The sequence below is a fragment of the Eumetopias jubatus genome, unplaced genomic scaffold, assembly GCF_037043125.1.
Source record: "Eumetopias jubatus isolate StellerSeaLion01/CBP00866 unplaced genomic scaffold, mEumJub1_p1.0 scaffold_10, whole genome shotgun sequence".
NCBI lineage: Eukaryota > Metazoa > Chordata > Mammalia > Carnivora > Otariidae > Eumetopias > Eumetopias jubatus.
The window spans coordinates 125,600,224-125,613,664 of record NW_028274816.1 but is presented as its reverse complement, the minus strand read 5'-3'; the positions used below and the strand labels follow the sequence as shown (position 1 = coordinate 125,613,664).

The window sequence follows — 13,441 nt, the reverse complement described above, 5'->3', positions numbered from 1 at the left end:
TCAAATAAATAAATAAAAACTTTTTAAAAATCGTGCTTCGGAAGGTTCTTGGGATCATGAAAAATCCCATTTGCCTGTTGACTGGTAAGATAAGCTGTTCTTTTATATTATTAGAAAGGTGAGAATAGCTACTCCCTGAGATGTCTTCCCAATCACTTGCATCACAGGAATTGCCCTCCCATGGTGGCTGAGAGGAGTTGGTGCAGGTTTGAACATCCTCATGATAGGTGAGGGTTAGAAATTGGAGAACACAGCCATATGTAGGTCAGGAAACAAGAGTATCTAGATGTAGAAGAAACTTTAAAGGGAAGCACATGGCCTGGGTTGATCACTGGGTACAGTTCAGGCCCCACCTATCCAACCATTCAGTTTGCCCCACCCCACAGTCACTCACTTGTTTGGGATGTGTGATATGTTGTCTCCTCCTAGGGGTGGCTGGAGTTCATGCAGCTTGGAAAAGGTGAAAACCCTACCTTCCTTCCAGCTATTGATTATAGCCTGTCTTCATAAACAGAATGACCTGTTCCCTACCCGGAAAACCACCCTTCTGCGGTGCAGGCCTGAGTCAGAGAGAGCCCCACCCAAGCAGCAGACAGACAGGGGGAGCTGAGAGCAGGTGCAGAGTTGAGAACAAACAGGGGTTCACATCAGTGCAGGCGCATGACTAGGCAGAGATTCATAGGCAGGCGTGGCCCTGAGCCTGCGGCAAATTGTCTTGGGCTATTTCCCATTACACTCTGCAGTTAGGTAACTCTTCACCAACTTGTAAGTCGTGGAAACCACACCCCTAAATGCCATATCTAGGGACCTGTTTCCTGGGCAGGTGATCCTGACCAACCACAGGGCCACCTTTTTCTTTTAGGCTAGGGCTTTGGGAACTGTGCTCCCTTGTTAGTATGGTTTGAAATGAAATCTCATCCTATCAGAACTTCTCTACAGGGGCGCCTGGGTGGTTCAGTTGGTTAAGTGTCTGCCTTCAGCTCAGGTCATGATCTCAGAGTCCTGGGATCAAGCCCTACATGGGGCTCCCTGCTCAGCGGGAGAGTCTGGTTCTCCCTCTCCCTTTGCCTCTCCTCGTGTGCTCTCTCTCTCTCTCTCTCTCGCTCACTCTCTCTCTTTCTCAAATAAATAAATAAAATTTAAAAAAACTTCCCTCCATAAAATAGGCCAAAGGATGGATATATGTGAGTGATCTTCTTTGGGCCACCTGCTTTTCCAGGTGTCCCCTTAGCTTGATGGGTTTTATTGAAAGATCCTTATGAAAGAAGCCCTGTATTTTATGCATATAAACCTTTTTCTGTGGATTTACTAGCCTCATCTTTGCTTTCTAATTCAAGAAAGATTACCACCCTCCTCACATTACTACTTCATAATTAATCCTGTATCAGCTCTTTATCCCAATTATAAGAACTTGTAGTGGGCTCCAATAGAGTATTTCTCTTTGTACTGCCTAGATGCTGTTTTGTTTTAGTACCTGCGCCCCCCCCCCCCCGGTTATTAATGTTAAACATGCTCATTATTTTTAAATTTTAAAACTTATACAAATATAGAGTGTTGGAAGTAAAGCCCTCCCTGAAAGTATTCTGCCTTTCTTGAAAGGAACCCTGTTACCAGTTTGATGATGTTCCTTCGGGTCTTTTCCTATACTTCTTCTAACATGGGAACTGACCATTCCAAATGTGGTCAGCATGCTTTTTCACTTAATTGTATACCTTGGACAGCATTCCATTAAAACGCCTGTTTTTAATAGCTTCATGAATGGCATGTAGGTATATGGACTGTAATTTAAATAAATCTTTTTTTTTTTTTTTGGTGTCTGATCCTTTAGTACCACTGTATTATATAATAAACATCCTTATATCTCTATCTTTGTGCACTTATAGTAGTATTTCTCTAGAAGAATTCCTGGTTTAAGGGTTAAATTTTGAGAGCTGTTGTCAGATTTCACTCTCAGAATTTCTACAGTTCAGGGGCACCTGAGTGGCTCAGTTGGTTAAGCATCTGCCTTCGGCTCAGGTCATGATCCCAGGTCCTGGGATCAAGCCCCACATCGGGCTCCCTGCTCAGTGAGGAGCCTGCTTCTCCCTCTCTCCCCTGCCCGTGCTCTCTCTCTCACTCTCTCTCTCTCAAATAAATGAATAAAATCTTAAAAAAAAAAAAAAGAATTTCTACAATTCACATTCCTACCAACTATATATGAGAGGACTTGTTTGGCCATGCCATCATCAACACTAGCTGCTAGCAACCATTTTAAGCCTTGTCAGTCTGATAGGTAAAAAAATCAGATATCATATTCGTTTTTATTATTGTTGTTTTGCTTTGTTTTTGTTTTTTGCTATTAGTTAAATTGAGCATCTTTTTTTTTTTTTAAGATTTTATTTATTTGACAGAGAGAGACACAGCGAGAGAGGGAACACAAGCAGGGGAAGTGGGAGAGGGAGAAGCAGGCTTCCAGCGGAGCAGGGAGCCCAATGCGGGGCTCGATCCCAGGACCCTGGGATCATGACCTGAGCTGAAGTCAGACGCTTAATGACTAAGCCTCCCAGTCGCCCCAAATTGAGCCTCTTTACAAATGTTTATTGCCTACTTCTTCCATTGGGTATTAAATACAAAGCATTTGCAGGTTAATATTTAAATTTATCTGGGAGCAGTTTCCTGGGAGGGTGTTGATTGATTTCACAAACCAGAGTAAGGCATTTCCTGTGTATGTCCTCCACAGCAAACAGCGGCATAACAAGCTCTGGAGATCTCACTCAGATAGCGACCTCTCAGACCACCATGAACCCATCTGCAAACCAGGGCTAGAACTCAACAAGAAGGAGATCACCACCTCAGCAGACCAGATTGCCGAGGTGAAGACCATGGAGAATCACCCACCCATACCTCCCGTCTTTGTGGAACATGTCGTCCCACAAGATGAAAATCAGAAGGGCCTGTGTACCAAAGAAAGAATGATCTGCTTGGAGTTTACTTCTAGGGAATTTCATGCCGGACAGATTGAAGATGAATTAAATCTAAATGACATCAATGGATGCTCATCAGGGTGTTGTCTCAGTGAATCAAAATTCCCTCTTGACAACTGCCAAGCATCCAAAGCCTTAATCCAACCTGGACAGGCCCCAGAAATTGCCAACAAGTTCCCAGACTTAACAGTGGAAGATTTGGAGACAGATGCTCTGAAAGCAGATGTGAACGTCCACTTACTGCCTTTGGAAGAGTTAACATCTCGCCTGAAAGACATTCCCATGTCCCCTGATCCTGAATCACCAAGCCCCCAACCTAGTTGCCAGGCTGAAGTCTCAGATTTCAGTACAGATCGCATTGATTTTTTTAGCGCCCTAGAAAAGTTTGTAGAGCTTTCCCAAGAAACCCGGTCCCGATCTTTTTCCCACTCAAGGATGGAAGAACTGGGCGGAGGAAGGAGTGAGAGCTGTCGACTCTCAGTGGTAGAAGTAGCCCCTTCCGAAGGGACCGCTGATGACCAGAGAAGCAGCTCTTTGAGTAATACTCCCCATGCATCTGAAGAATCTTCAATAGATGAGGAACAGTCAAAGGTAAAAAGTATCTTTATAGTAAGTAGTTCTCTACCTAATGAAGTTCTTTTGGAAGACAAAATATTTGGGATTCTGCTGTGTTCGTTTTACTTTTAATGTTGCTAAAGATTTAGGAAGGCGGTTTGGGAGAGACAGCGTGGCTGAGACTTTCCTTGAAAACTTAAGGCTTAAAATTTTTTTAAACCCATTGCCTTTTGAGGAATTTATCTTTCCAAGCTTTTGGTGTCTTTGGAAGCACTTTGGAGAGGGGATGGGGATGGTGGGTAGCCAAAACAAATCTCCTGCCTGAACAAGGAGAGGCCCCCTCCCTGGACCTCTGCAGTTCAAATCAAATCTCACCAATAATGAAGTGCCTGGGACTGACATGCTGCCTGAGTAAGACCTGTGTCTCTCTGAGGAGATGGATTTGTTTGGGAAATACTGTCTCAGAAAATTCAAAGACTAGACAATGTGTAAATAGTTGTTAGAGTAGCAGCGCATGCTGAGTTCTTGCTATTAATAATGTTTCTCGATTGGTCCTTATCTCAGACCCTGTGGTATCCAAGATTTGAGGGATAGTTTTGGGAAATGATTGAGAACAGACAGACCCTGAAGATTCTTCTCTGTGGCATATGAGCTCATAGGAGCCCTTTCAGACCAGGGAAAGAACTACTGTGTATCAATTCTAAGACTCACTCTTATTCTCATTTTGACACTTCTGAAATTGGGATGCATCTTAAAAACAATGGTATCTTAGATCACTATAATAAAGTAGTTGTGAAGTAAATGGTGACAGATTTACTCTCACATATCAAACTTCACTTAATGATTTCGGTGGAGGTAACTACATTTTAGACATCTCCTGATAGCTGTCTACTTATATTTACCACCTTGTCCATGACTTATCTTTTCTGTCTCTTTACCCCAGGGCAGTCATTGCCTCTGCTTCTGTCTTCTCTCCCCAGAGGTTATGCCTCTGCTTCATTTTTACTGGGAAATGAGAATGCTTGAGCTCTCCTTTGGACCAGTGGGCGTAGCAGCTCTGACAGAAATAGCTTTTCTGCAAAGCCCCCCGTCATATGAGCACTCTCTCCACAGCCTGTGCACTGGGCCTGCTGTGGCTTCTCTCCCAGTCTCGGCTAGTTTACCTCTGCCTAATATCCCAGCAGATTTCTCCCAAAGGTGTGCCTGACCTTGTTGGTTTGTGCTAGCTCTGACTTTCTTTTGAAGGAGAAAGATCAGAACAATTCCTAGGGAAATGTTATACTTTGAAGGCTTATAAAAATGTTAAAGTAGGGGCGCCTGGGTGGCTCAGTCAGGTAAGCATCTGCCTTGGGCTCAGGTCATGATCTCAGGGTCCTGGGATCCAGCCCCACATCGGGCTCCCTCTCTCCCCCTCATCCCCTCCCCTCTGCTCATGTTCTCTCTCTCAAAATAAAGTAAAATATAAATTAATTAATTAATTAATTAAATAAATAAACTGTTAAAGCAGGTTGATGGTTGTTACGATCCACTTTAAGAGATGTCTAAGCCATTTTCAGCTTTTGAAATTCATTTTTTTTAACAATAGGACCTGATTTTATATTGGCTAATTTTCTTTTGCCTCGATCTAAATCCATCCAAATTTATAACTGGTAGAACAGTAATATATCAGAGTCACAGTTTCTAAGTTTGCTTAGGCATGTGGCTCCGTAAGCCAAGTAAACCTTTCCCAGAAGGAGCCATGCAAAACTTGGAAATTGTGTGACCAGGTACAGAGTGCCCTCACGTGCTGGAATGCTATTGCCAAGAGATTCCAAGAGTGGAAGGGTAAGGATGAAAGCTGGCAGGACAGAGGAGAGAAGAGAGCAGTGAGTCTCCAAATCAGACATCAGATGATAACCTCATTCATCTTACCCTAACACTGGGCATATTGAAGGTGGTCACTGAGCCCTTGAATGGAACTCTTCCCCTTGAACTAGGTTAGAATCAACAGAATCAAACTGGAAGTTGATAGGCCAGAGACGAAAAATCTCATCTACCCCAGTATGGCCTAAATCCTGAAGGCTAATGGTCTTAGGAAAGTAAGGATTGGGGCACCTGGGTGGCTCAGTTGGTTGGGCGTCTGCCTTCGGCTCAGGTCATGATCCCAGGGTCGTGGGATCGAGTCCTGCATCAGGCTCCTTGCTCAGCGAGAAATCTGCTTCTCCCTCTGCCCTTCCCCCTCCCCCTGCTCCTGTGCTTGCTTGCTCTATATCTCTCTCTCTCTCTCAAATTCTTCAAAAAAAAGAAAAGATTATAGAAGCCTCCAAGGCTAACCGCTATTCATTTTTGAAGCAAGATACTGGGTTGGAATTCTGTTTAAATAAACAGAACAGGGCACCTGGGTGGCTCAGATGGTTGGGTGTCTGCCTTTGGCTCAGGTCATGATCCCAGGGTCCTGGGATCGAGTCCCGCATCAGGCTCCCTGCTCCTTGGGAGCCTGCTTCTCCCTCTGCCTCTCTCTCTCTCTCTGTCTCTCATGAATAAATAAAATCTTTAAAAAAAATAAAAAATAAACAGAACAAAAGTTTAGTAGACAGTGATACAAGCTGTAACAAATTTTGTATCTCTTCCTTTGATGAATCTGTTTTGGGTTTTTTTTTCCTTGTATGACAAAACAGTTGGCCAGAGGACAGTCCCAGGCAGAGGACAGTCCCAGGCACTCCATGATTTATGTCCTCATAGCCGGAAGGTTCTCCTGGATTAGAAGATTACTAAGCAAAACATCTGGCATTTTTAATTAGACTATGATTTGCCATAACCATCTCACTGTTTTCTCCCTAGGCAATCTTAGAACTGGTCAGCCCAGACATCTTCATGCAGTCTCACTCAGAAAATGCAATTTCAGTCAAAGAAATCGTTACTGAGATTGAATCCATCAGTCAAGGAGTCGGACAGATTCAACTGAAAGGAGACATCTTATCTAACCCATGTCATACACCAAAGAAGCACACCATCCATGAGCTGCCCCTTGAGAGGGCTCAGGCCCTGGAGAACAAACCTGGAAATCTGGAGCAGAATGAGGGTTCCTCCACAGCCCAGCCTGAACTAGCCAAAGACTCAGGGAAGTGGGACCTAGAAGGCTGCTTAACTATACACTCATCCACCACAGAGTTGGAAGAAGAGGAACCAGCTGAGGAGGAACAAGAGCTCTGGGGCCCAGGAATGCACCCAGGTGCCAAGTGGTACCCTGGGTCCGTGAGGCGAGCTACCTTGGAGTTTGAAGAGCGCTTGCGACAGGAGCAGGAGCACCATGGTGCTGCCCCTGGTTGTACCTCATTGTCCATTCGCAAGAATTCCAAGAATGATTCTGCTGTGGCAGACCTAGCACCAAAAGGAAAGAGTGATGAAGCTACCCTTGAACATTCTTTTGTCCCTAAGGAACCAGAAATTAGCAAGGGCAAAGGGAAGTGCAGTGGGTCCAAAGCTGGCTCCCTACCCCATTCTGAGCAAGATGTCATTGTTCCAGCACCTGAGCTGCTGGAGTTTCAGGAGCGCCCAGGGTCAGATACTAGTACGAAGCAGGGAGGAGTCCAGAAGGAGCAGAGGACTGTGGTTTCATGCCAGGGATCTGAGACACAAGCAGGCCCTCTTTCCCTTCCCAAAAAGGTGGAAATCATTGAGTATACCCACACAGTTACATCTCCCGATCACCCTGGGCCAGGAAGTGGAAGAGCCACGAGCAAAAAGAGTGGGGAGCAAGGACTGCGGAAAGTGAAAGTGGAGGACTCCATCCCCGTCCTCTGTGCACTGGATGAAAATCTGAACAGGACTCTCGGCCCCGCCCAGGCTCACCCCAACGTGCTACCTCTGCCTCATTCTTCCCCTCCTGAGCACAACAGTCCCACCAACCTGACCTCCACCCTGAGCAGCCCTGAAGCCTGGGACGACAGCCTGTTGACCGCCCCGGAGACAGGAGGGCCTTTTGTCAGCCACACAACCCACGTCCCGTCTGCCAGCTTGGATTCCGCATATCCGCAGACTGTAGTTCACCTCGAAGGCTTCAGAGAGCAAAGCAGCACCACCGACAATGAGCCCTCTTCAGAGCAGGAGAGCTGGGAAGAAAGTCAGGAGGGCCCCTTTTCCAGTGGCAATGAAATACCGTCCAAGGACCCCCAGTTAACTAGTGAAGACCTAAGCCAACTCATTGACAATATTGGGGAGTTACAAGAAAAACTGGACCCATTACCTGTAGCCTGTCACCTCCCACATAGCTCTAGTAGTGACAATATAAAGGGTCTCAGCCATAGCCCCAGCGTGGTGAAGGAGCGCACTAAAGAAATCGAGTCCCGAGCGATTTGCCAGGGAGGGCTCACCAAACCATCCCAAATGAGGCATTCGGCTGTGCTCGCCAAGTTAGGTTACTTGGACCTCTGTAAAGACTGTTTATCGGAGAGAGAGCCTGTCTCCTCTGATACCCCTCATCTCAAACTGCTTCAGCCCTTCATCAGAACAGACTCAGGCATGCATGCCATGGAGGCCCAGGAGCCTTCAGAAAACCCAGATGCCCCCCAGAACCTAGAGCCCACCAAGTATTTTATAGAGCAACTCAAAACAACAGAGTGTATCGCGCAGAGCAAGCCAGTGGAGAAGCCCATCGTACAGTATGCCAAAGAATTTGGTTACAGTCAGCAGTGTTTGCTCCCCAGGGCAGGACCTGAATTGACTAATTCTGAAGGAGGCCTTCCTTTGCCACAACCCCAGGGACTGCAGTGTGCAGGCCCAGCTCCAGGGCTGGCTGTGACGCCCCGTCAGCCACACGGCAGAACTCACCCCCTTAGGAGACTGAAAAAAGCAAATGATAAAAAACGGACAACCAACCCCTTCTATAATACCATGTGATTCTGAGCCTACACGTGTGACTTTCTGAGAGAAATGTTTGTAAAAGGGGCAGGTGTAATATGTAAGGAACATGCACTTTATTGGTTAATTTTATAATATTTTGGTCATTTTACTGTTCCTGGCGCATGCGGGGTTTGGGTTTTTTTTTTTTTTCTCTGTGTATGTGTGTGTGAGAGAGAGAGATTGATTTGGACAGCAAGACCATTTTAGCATTTTTTATTTTTAGAAAATTCAAACCTCAAAAATACTCATTTTCAAAGAGCACCTTTATCAAAGGCAAATTGCTGTTTTTCAGTCAGCTCCCACCTGCTCCTCATTTGCCCTCTGAGAAAAAGGCTGGAAATCGGAAATGCCCCCCTGGGCCTGTGTGGTGATGGTTTGGGCTTCAGACCTGATGCATGGGATGGGGCTGAAGAGCAGCCGCAAGTGTGCGTGCTCTCAGCCTTGGGCCCTGGCCCACTGAGAGTTCCCAAAGTGGGCAGGTTCTGCTTTGCTTTCAAAGGGCGGTCTTCCAGAAGCCAATTCTTCTGGATTCCTGAGTCTGTCATTATTAAAAGGCATGATACTGGCTGGCTTTGTAAACTTACCAAGCAGATAGTTCCCCCCCGCCAGGCACATAATTTTTAAATTAAAAGCGAACCCCAAATGAAATCTAAGAGATCTGTGTAGAGGAAAGCACATGAGGAGGAGGAGGAGGCGAAGTCTGCGGAGGCTGTGGCCCAGTATCTTCCGGGTCAGTGGGCTCCACATAGGTGGTCATCCTGGCCCTCCCTGCCAGGAAGTGGGCTCTGCAACATCCTTCCAGTTAAAACAGAATAGGGACAAGTTTGAAAAACAGCAATTGAAAGTCAGTGTGTTCTTGTAAAATGAATACATACGTAGGGTTTTAACACTTCCATTACTTGAATAATTCTGTGGGCCTTCTGAGTTTAATGGCCGTATCTTTTTCCAATTTACTTTCCTCCCTCATGCTGTTTCTCCCAGTGCTGCCCTTTTTTTAAATTCCATAGATGATATTTGAATTGTTACATTACTTACGTATAACCTCCGTTGAACGCAAAGTTTTCTTATCGATGTTAACACTTGACATGGGATTTTTTTTTTCTTCTCCTGGAAGATTTGTCATACACAGTATTTATGTACATAATGTCACTTTCTTACAGTGTTTTGTTGATGTCGTCTTAGGATCTTTTTGATTTAATCTTTTTAAGAAGGAGTAAAGCTGCAACTGGAGAAAACACACAGACACCACAGAAATAAAACTGATAATTGCTGGTAGGAATCTGCAGAGTATATTGATGGTGGTTTTGTTTAAATGGGGACTTCTGATCGCCATCCCCTGCCAAATTATGTGTTAGTAACTTCTTTCTCAGAGAAACCCCTAAAGGCTCCCATTAGATCCCAGTTTGACTGAAAGCTGATTTCTCTTGGAGACTGAAATCCCAGAGCGGATTGTTTGCCAGGAGCTGAACCACAGCCAGGGAGTGTATGTGAGTGTTACTGCTGCCCCCGGGTGGAAGCTTCTCTTGGGCTGAAGGGTTCATCAGTAGGAAGGCCCCTGCCAAGGGCAGGCACCCATTATGACTCCGTTTAGGATGCTTTTGCTTTGCTGCTATTGTGGAGATCTTAACACGGGAGCGCTTGCCATAAAAAGCCTATTTGGGCTTCTTACAGAAAACATTGAGCCTGGAATGAAATACCTTCTGCAGCTCATCAAAACTGAGGAGGTTTGCAAATTTGCTTCCTGTTTGCTTTGGTTGATGTCCATGTTGCTGAGAGATTGACCAAGTACAGACTTGGGCTTTGGTTTTTGGCTCATCACGGACGGCACTGAGAGGAAAAGACAGATGCCCAGACTGTCAGGGGCATGTCAGAGGCCAGAGTTTGGTGGGGGCAGATAGTGGGGTGACCTCCAGGAGAGAGAAAAGGTGGATTGAAGCCATTCATAGGTGCTCCAGGGGAGCTGTGAATCCAGTTGCTGTGCAGGAGGTGGATTGGACAGAAACCTCCTGCTCTAAGTGTCTTTATGATATAGTAATTATATGTACCTGTGCAGTCCTTAAATAGTTTCCTTAAATGTTCAAATGTATCCTCCACACAGCTTTGTGGTTCCTGGATGTTTAATGTGTTGTGAAGTGGTTCTCTTAGGTGGTGTGTACCAGTGTGAGGAGGCTTGCGAGACAGGGTTATGAATTTCCAGGACTCCTCCATCTGAACAGCCCTGTTGAGGCAGTTCCGCCACCACCAGTATGATAGGGAAAGGACAGGAAGTTGTGGCAGGGGCAGGGAGAGAAGGATCTGCATGGAGGTGAAGAGCGTGGTGTCCCCTCATTAATCCTTTGAAATGGTGACATCCCTCACATTAAGAACTTAATACAAGCAGGAACAACAGTATTGCACTGTTCTCTCTCCTCCCCTGCAACTGCGGTTACTGCCCACTATCCCTGCAATAAGTAACAACAGAGGTGGGGAAGAGATCCTCTAATGCTGTGAAGAAAACTTTTCTTTAAAGAAAAAGGAAATAGTCTTGCCCTGCCTTCCTTTTTTTTAATTACATTCTTGGTTATCATGTAATCTACCTGCCTCAATAAACATCCTCCATTCGGGGTAATTCAACCATGCCATGGGGTTTTGCCAGCCTCTCAAACCCCCACAATTGAGTGTCCATGTGTTATTTGCAAGCTGAGCGATGTCCAGGGGCAGTACATGATGAGCCATCAAGGACTTCTCAGACTTTCTTGTCCTCAGACTTTTTGATAATCTCAGGTGGCCTATTTCCCTTTCCTGTTCATGGAAAACTCAAACCCAGAACAGCAGGTCTGGTAGGTTGACAGAGATGAGTAGAAAAAGTCTTGACCTCTTGTTCAGTGCCTCTCTTTATCGTTATTTTGAAAACCACCATAGTCTGACTCTCAGTTACTCTGGAGGAGAGAGAGAAAGAGTGTGTGTGTGTGTGTGTGTGTGTGTGCGCGTGTGTGTGTGTGCGCACATGTGCAAAAATATTTTGAAAAGTAACATTTTGGTGCATGGGGTAGAAGCCCCAGGAGCACACAACTTTTGAGCTATAATCTGGAGGGTTACCTGTCAGCAGGAAGGAGAGAAACTTCAACCATTTCCTGATTTTAGAAAACACTTAGGCGTAGTATATACTGTAGTAGACCCATAGTACTGTACTATAGTAATATTCATCTCTCCTCATTTTGGTTGCCTTTCAGAGTCTTAATGTTTGGGATCATTCTTAGCACCCCAGTTTCTCCAGGCTCTATCTAGCATTTTCCTGGTTCTGTACCTTTATCCCAACTCTTTTATATTTGGGAAACTACCAAGAGCTCCAAGGACAACCTGAGAATGACAGCCCAGGCTCTGAGGTCCCCTCTGGCTCAAGGGCCCCAGACAGATACTTTTGGGTAAACCTGAAGTTTCTCAGACATAGCAGCTCATAAAAATCTTCACCTGTTCCATCTGAGGATTTCAGTTTTATAGTGATCTAGGCATGTTTGGTAGAGATGTTTCTGTGGGAGTTTTTTTTTTTTTCTTTTAAGAAAGAAAGCATTATGCAAAGAGGGTCACTTTTAAGGGCATTTTAAATTTTTTAAATAAAGCCATTCTTTGGCTCTTTTTGACAACTATTTGTGGATACTTTGTTTACATTGTAATAATTAAAACATGCATCCTCTTGACAGCCACTCGGTCCCCTCCTCCAGGCACCCGCCCTGGCTGTCCTGCGGAGTCCTCACGCAGAGCAAGGCTGTGGTGGTCAGCCCTTACCCGAGGGGAGCTGGGGAGGACCTGGACCTGACTTCCATCTGTGTCCTGCACTCCCGTTCAACACTCTGTGTGGAAATAGCCCTTTCCTCAGTCAGTGATGGTGTGTCTTACAGTGATGGTTATAACGGTGAATGGCTAGTGTCATTTTTGTCTAAAGCTTGTTTTGCTTTTTGATGGTAGATGAAATTTTAGCTCTTTCCGCACCAGTCCAACTTGAAAGGTATCTTGGACTTTGTTTTCCCTTCCAGACTAAAAGGTCAAGGCATGTATCAGGCATAAATGTATTTGCTGCCTCAACTCATCTGACACCCATATTAGGAAAAAGCCTGCCACCAAAGCGGGAAGCTGCACACTCCTAACCCCTGTCCCAGGGCTTTGGGGTCCCTTGATGCCATGGAGAGCTATTGCAAGGTGCTTGTGTACTTTTACAGCATGGAAGTGGAGGGTGACTGGGCCTGGCTCCTGCTATGAAAAAACCAGCCTCATGTTCTCAGTGCCCCCGAGATCTAGGACAGAATTTCTGAACTGGAATCGCCCCGCGTCGGCTGGAAGCTGCCTCCGAGGGTATATGACTAGTGCTGCCGTCTGGGTCCTCACAGCAACACTGGTGGCAGCGTCCTCTGTACACGCAGAGCTAATACCCAGGGCTCCATTCCAGCTGATGACCCAAGCTGGAAGCTGGGGAACTGGCCCTGAAATGATTCTCAGTCAACAGGCCCACAGGGGATTGTTTGGTTTTTGTGGGTTGGGTTTGGTTTGGTTTTGTTTTGTTTGGATTTTGGTTTGCCTGGCATAGCTTAAGGTGCCTTTTATTTTTTTTCTTTCTACTTTATTTTGTAGGACTTGTTCTAAATGTAGAAAACAACCCCAAAAGACTCTCCCACTGACTGTTACCTTTGCCCCAGGCCAGTCCGAACTTTTATGCTCACATTTTATTAAAGCAGGTGCTCCCTGGAATCTCTGGGACCTTTTTGAGGCATTTGAAGCAGAATATAAAGAGTGGTCTCATCTCCTTCCTTAATCTTCCTGGTGGTTGGGATGTTCCACTTGTATCATAGATTTTTTTTTTATTACTGATGTGCTCTGCTGTTTTTAAATGTGAACTTGTGTGCAAATGTGCAGATTCAATGTTCTTGTTACAGATTAAATAAATTTTTATTTTGAAGATGACACGTGTATTTCATCAAATGCAAAAAAAAGGGGGGGAGGCGGTGCTAGAGAAGGTGGAGGGATTGGGAGAGAACACTGGTGAGCAGTAGGGCACATGGAGCAATTCT

At 45.4% G+C, this 13,441-nt stretch overlaps 1 protein-coding gene across 4 annotated transcripts in view; it reads left to right on the top strand.

Moving 5' to 3' along the window:
* SSH2 (slingshot protein phosphatase 2) overlaps positions 1-13,334 on the top strand; it is a 241,915-nt gene extending 228,581 nt beyond the window's left edge. For all 4 annotated transcript variants that reach the window (XM_028109374.2, XM_028109376.1, XM_028109375.2 and 1 more), the window contains 2 exons: positions 2,720-3,554; positions 6,339-13,334. In XM_028109374.2, coding sequence (XP_027965175.1) covers positions 2,720-3,554; positions 6,339-8,396 — 2,893 coding nt within the window. In that variant the 3' untranslated portion in view covers positions 8,397-13,334. The remainder of the gene's footprint in view (positions 1-2,719; positions 3,555-6,338) is intronic.
* Positions 13,335-13,441: the final 107 nt, after the last annotated feature.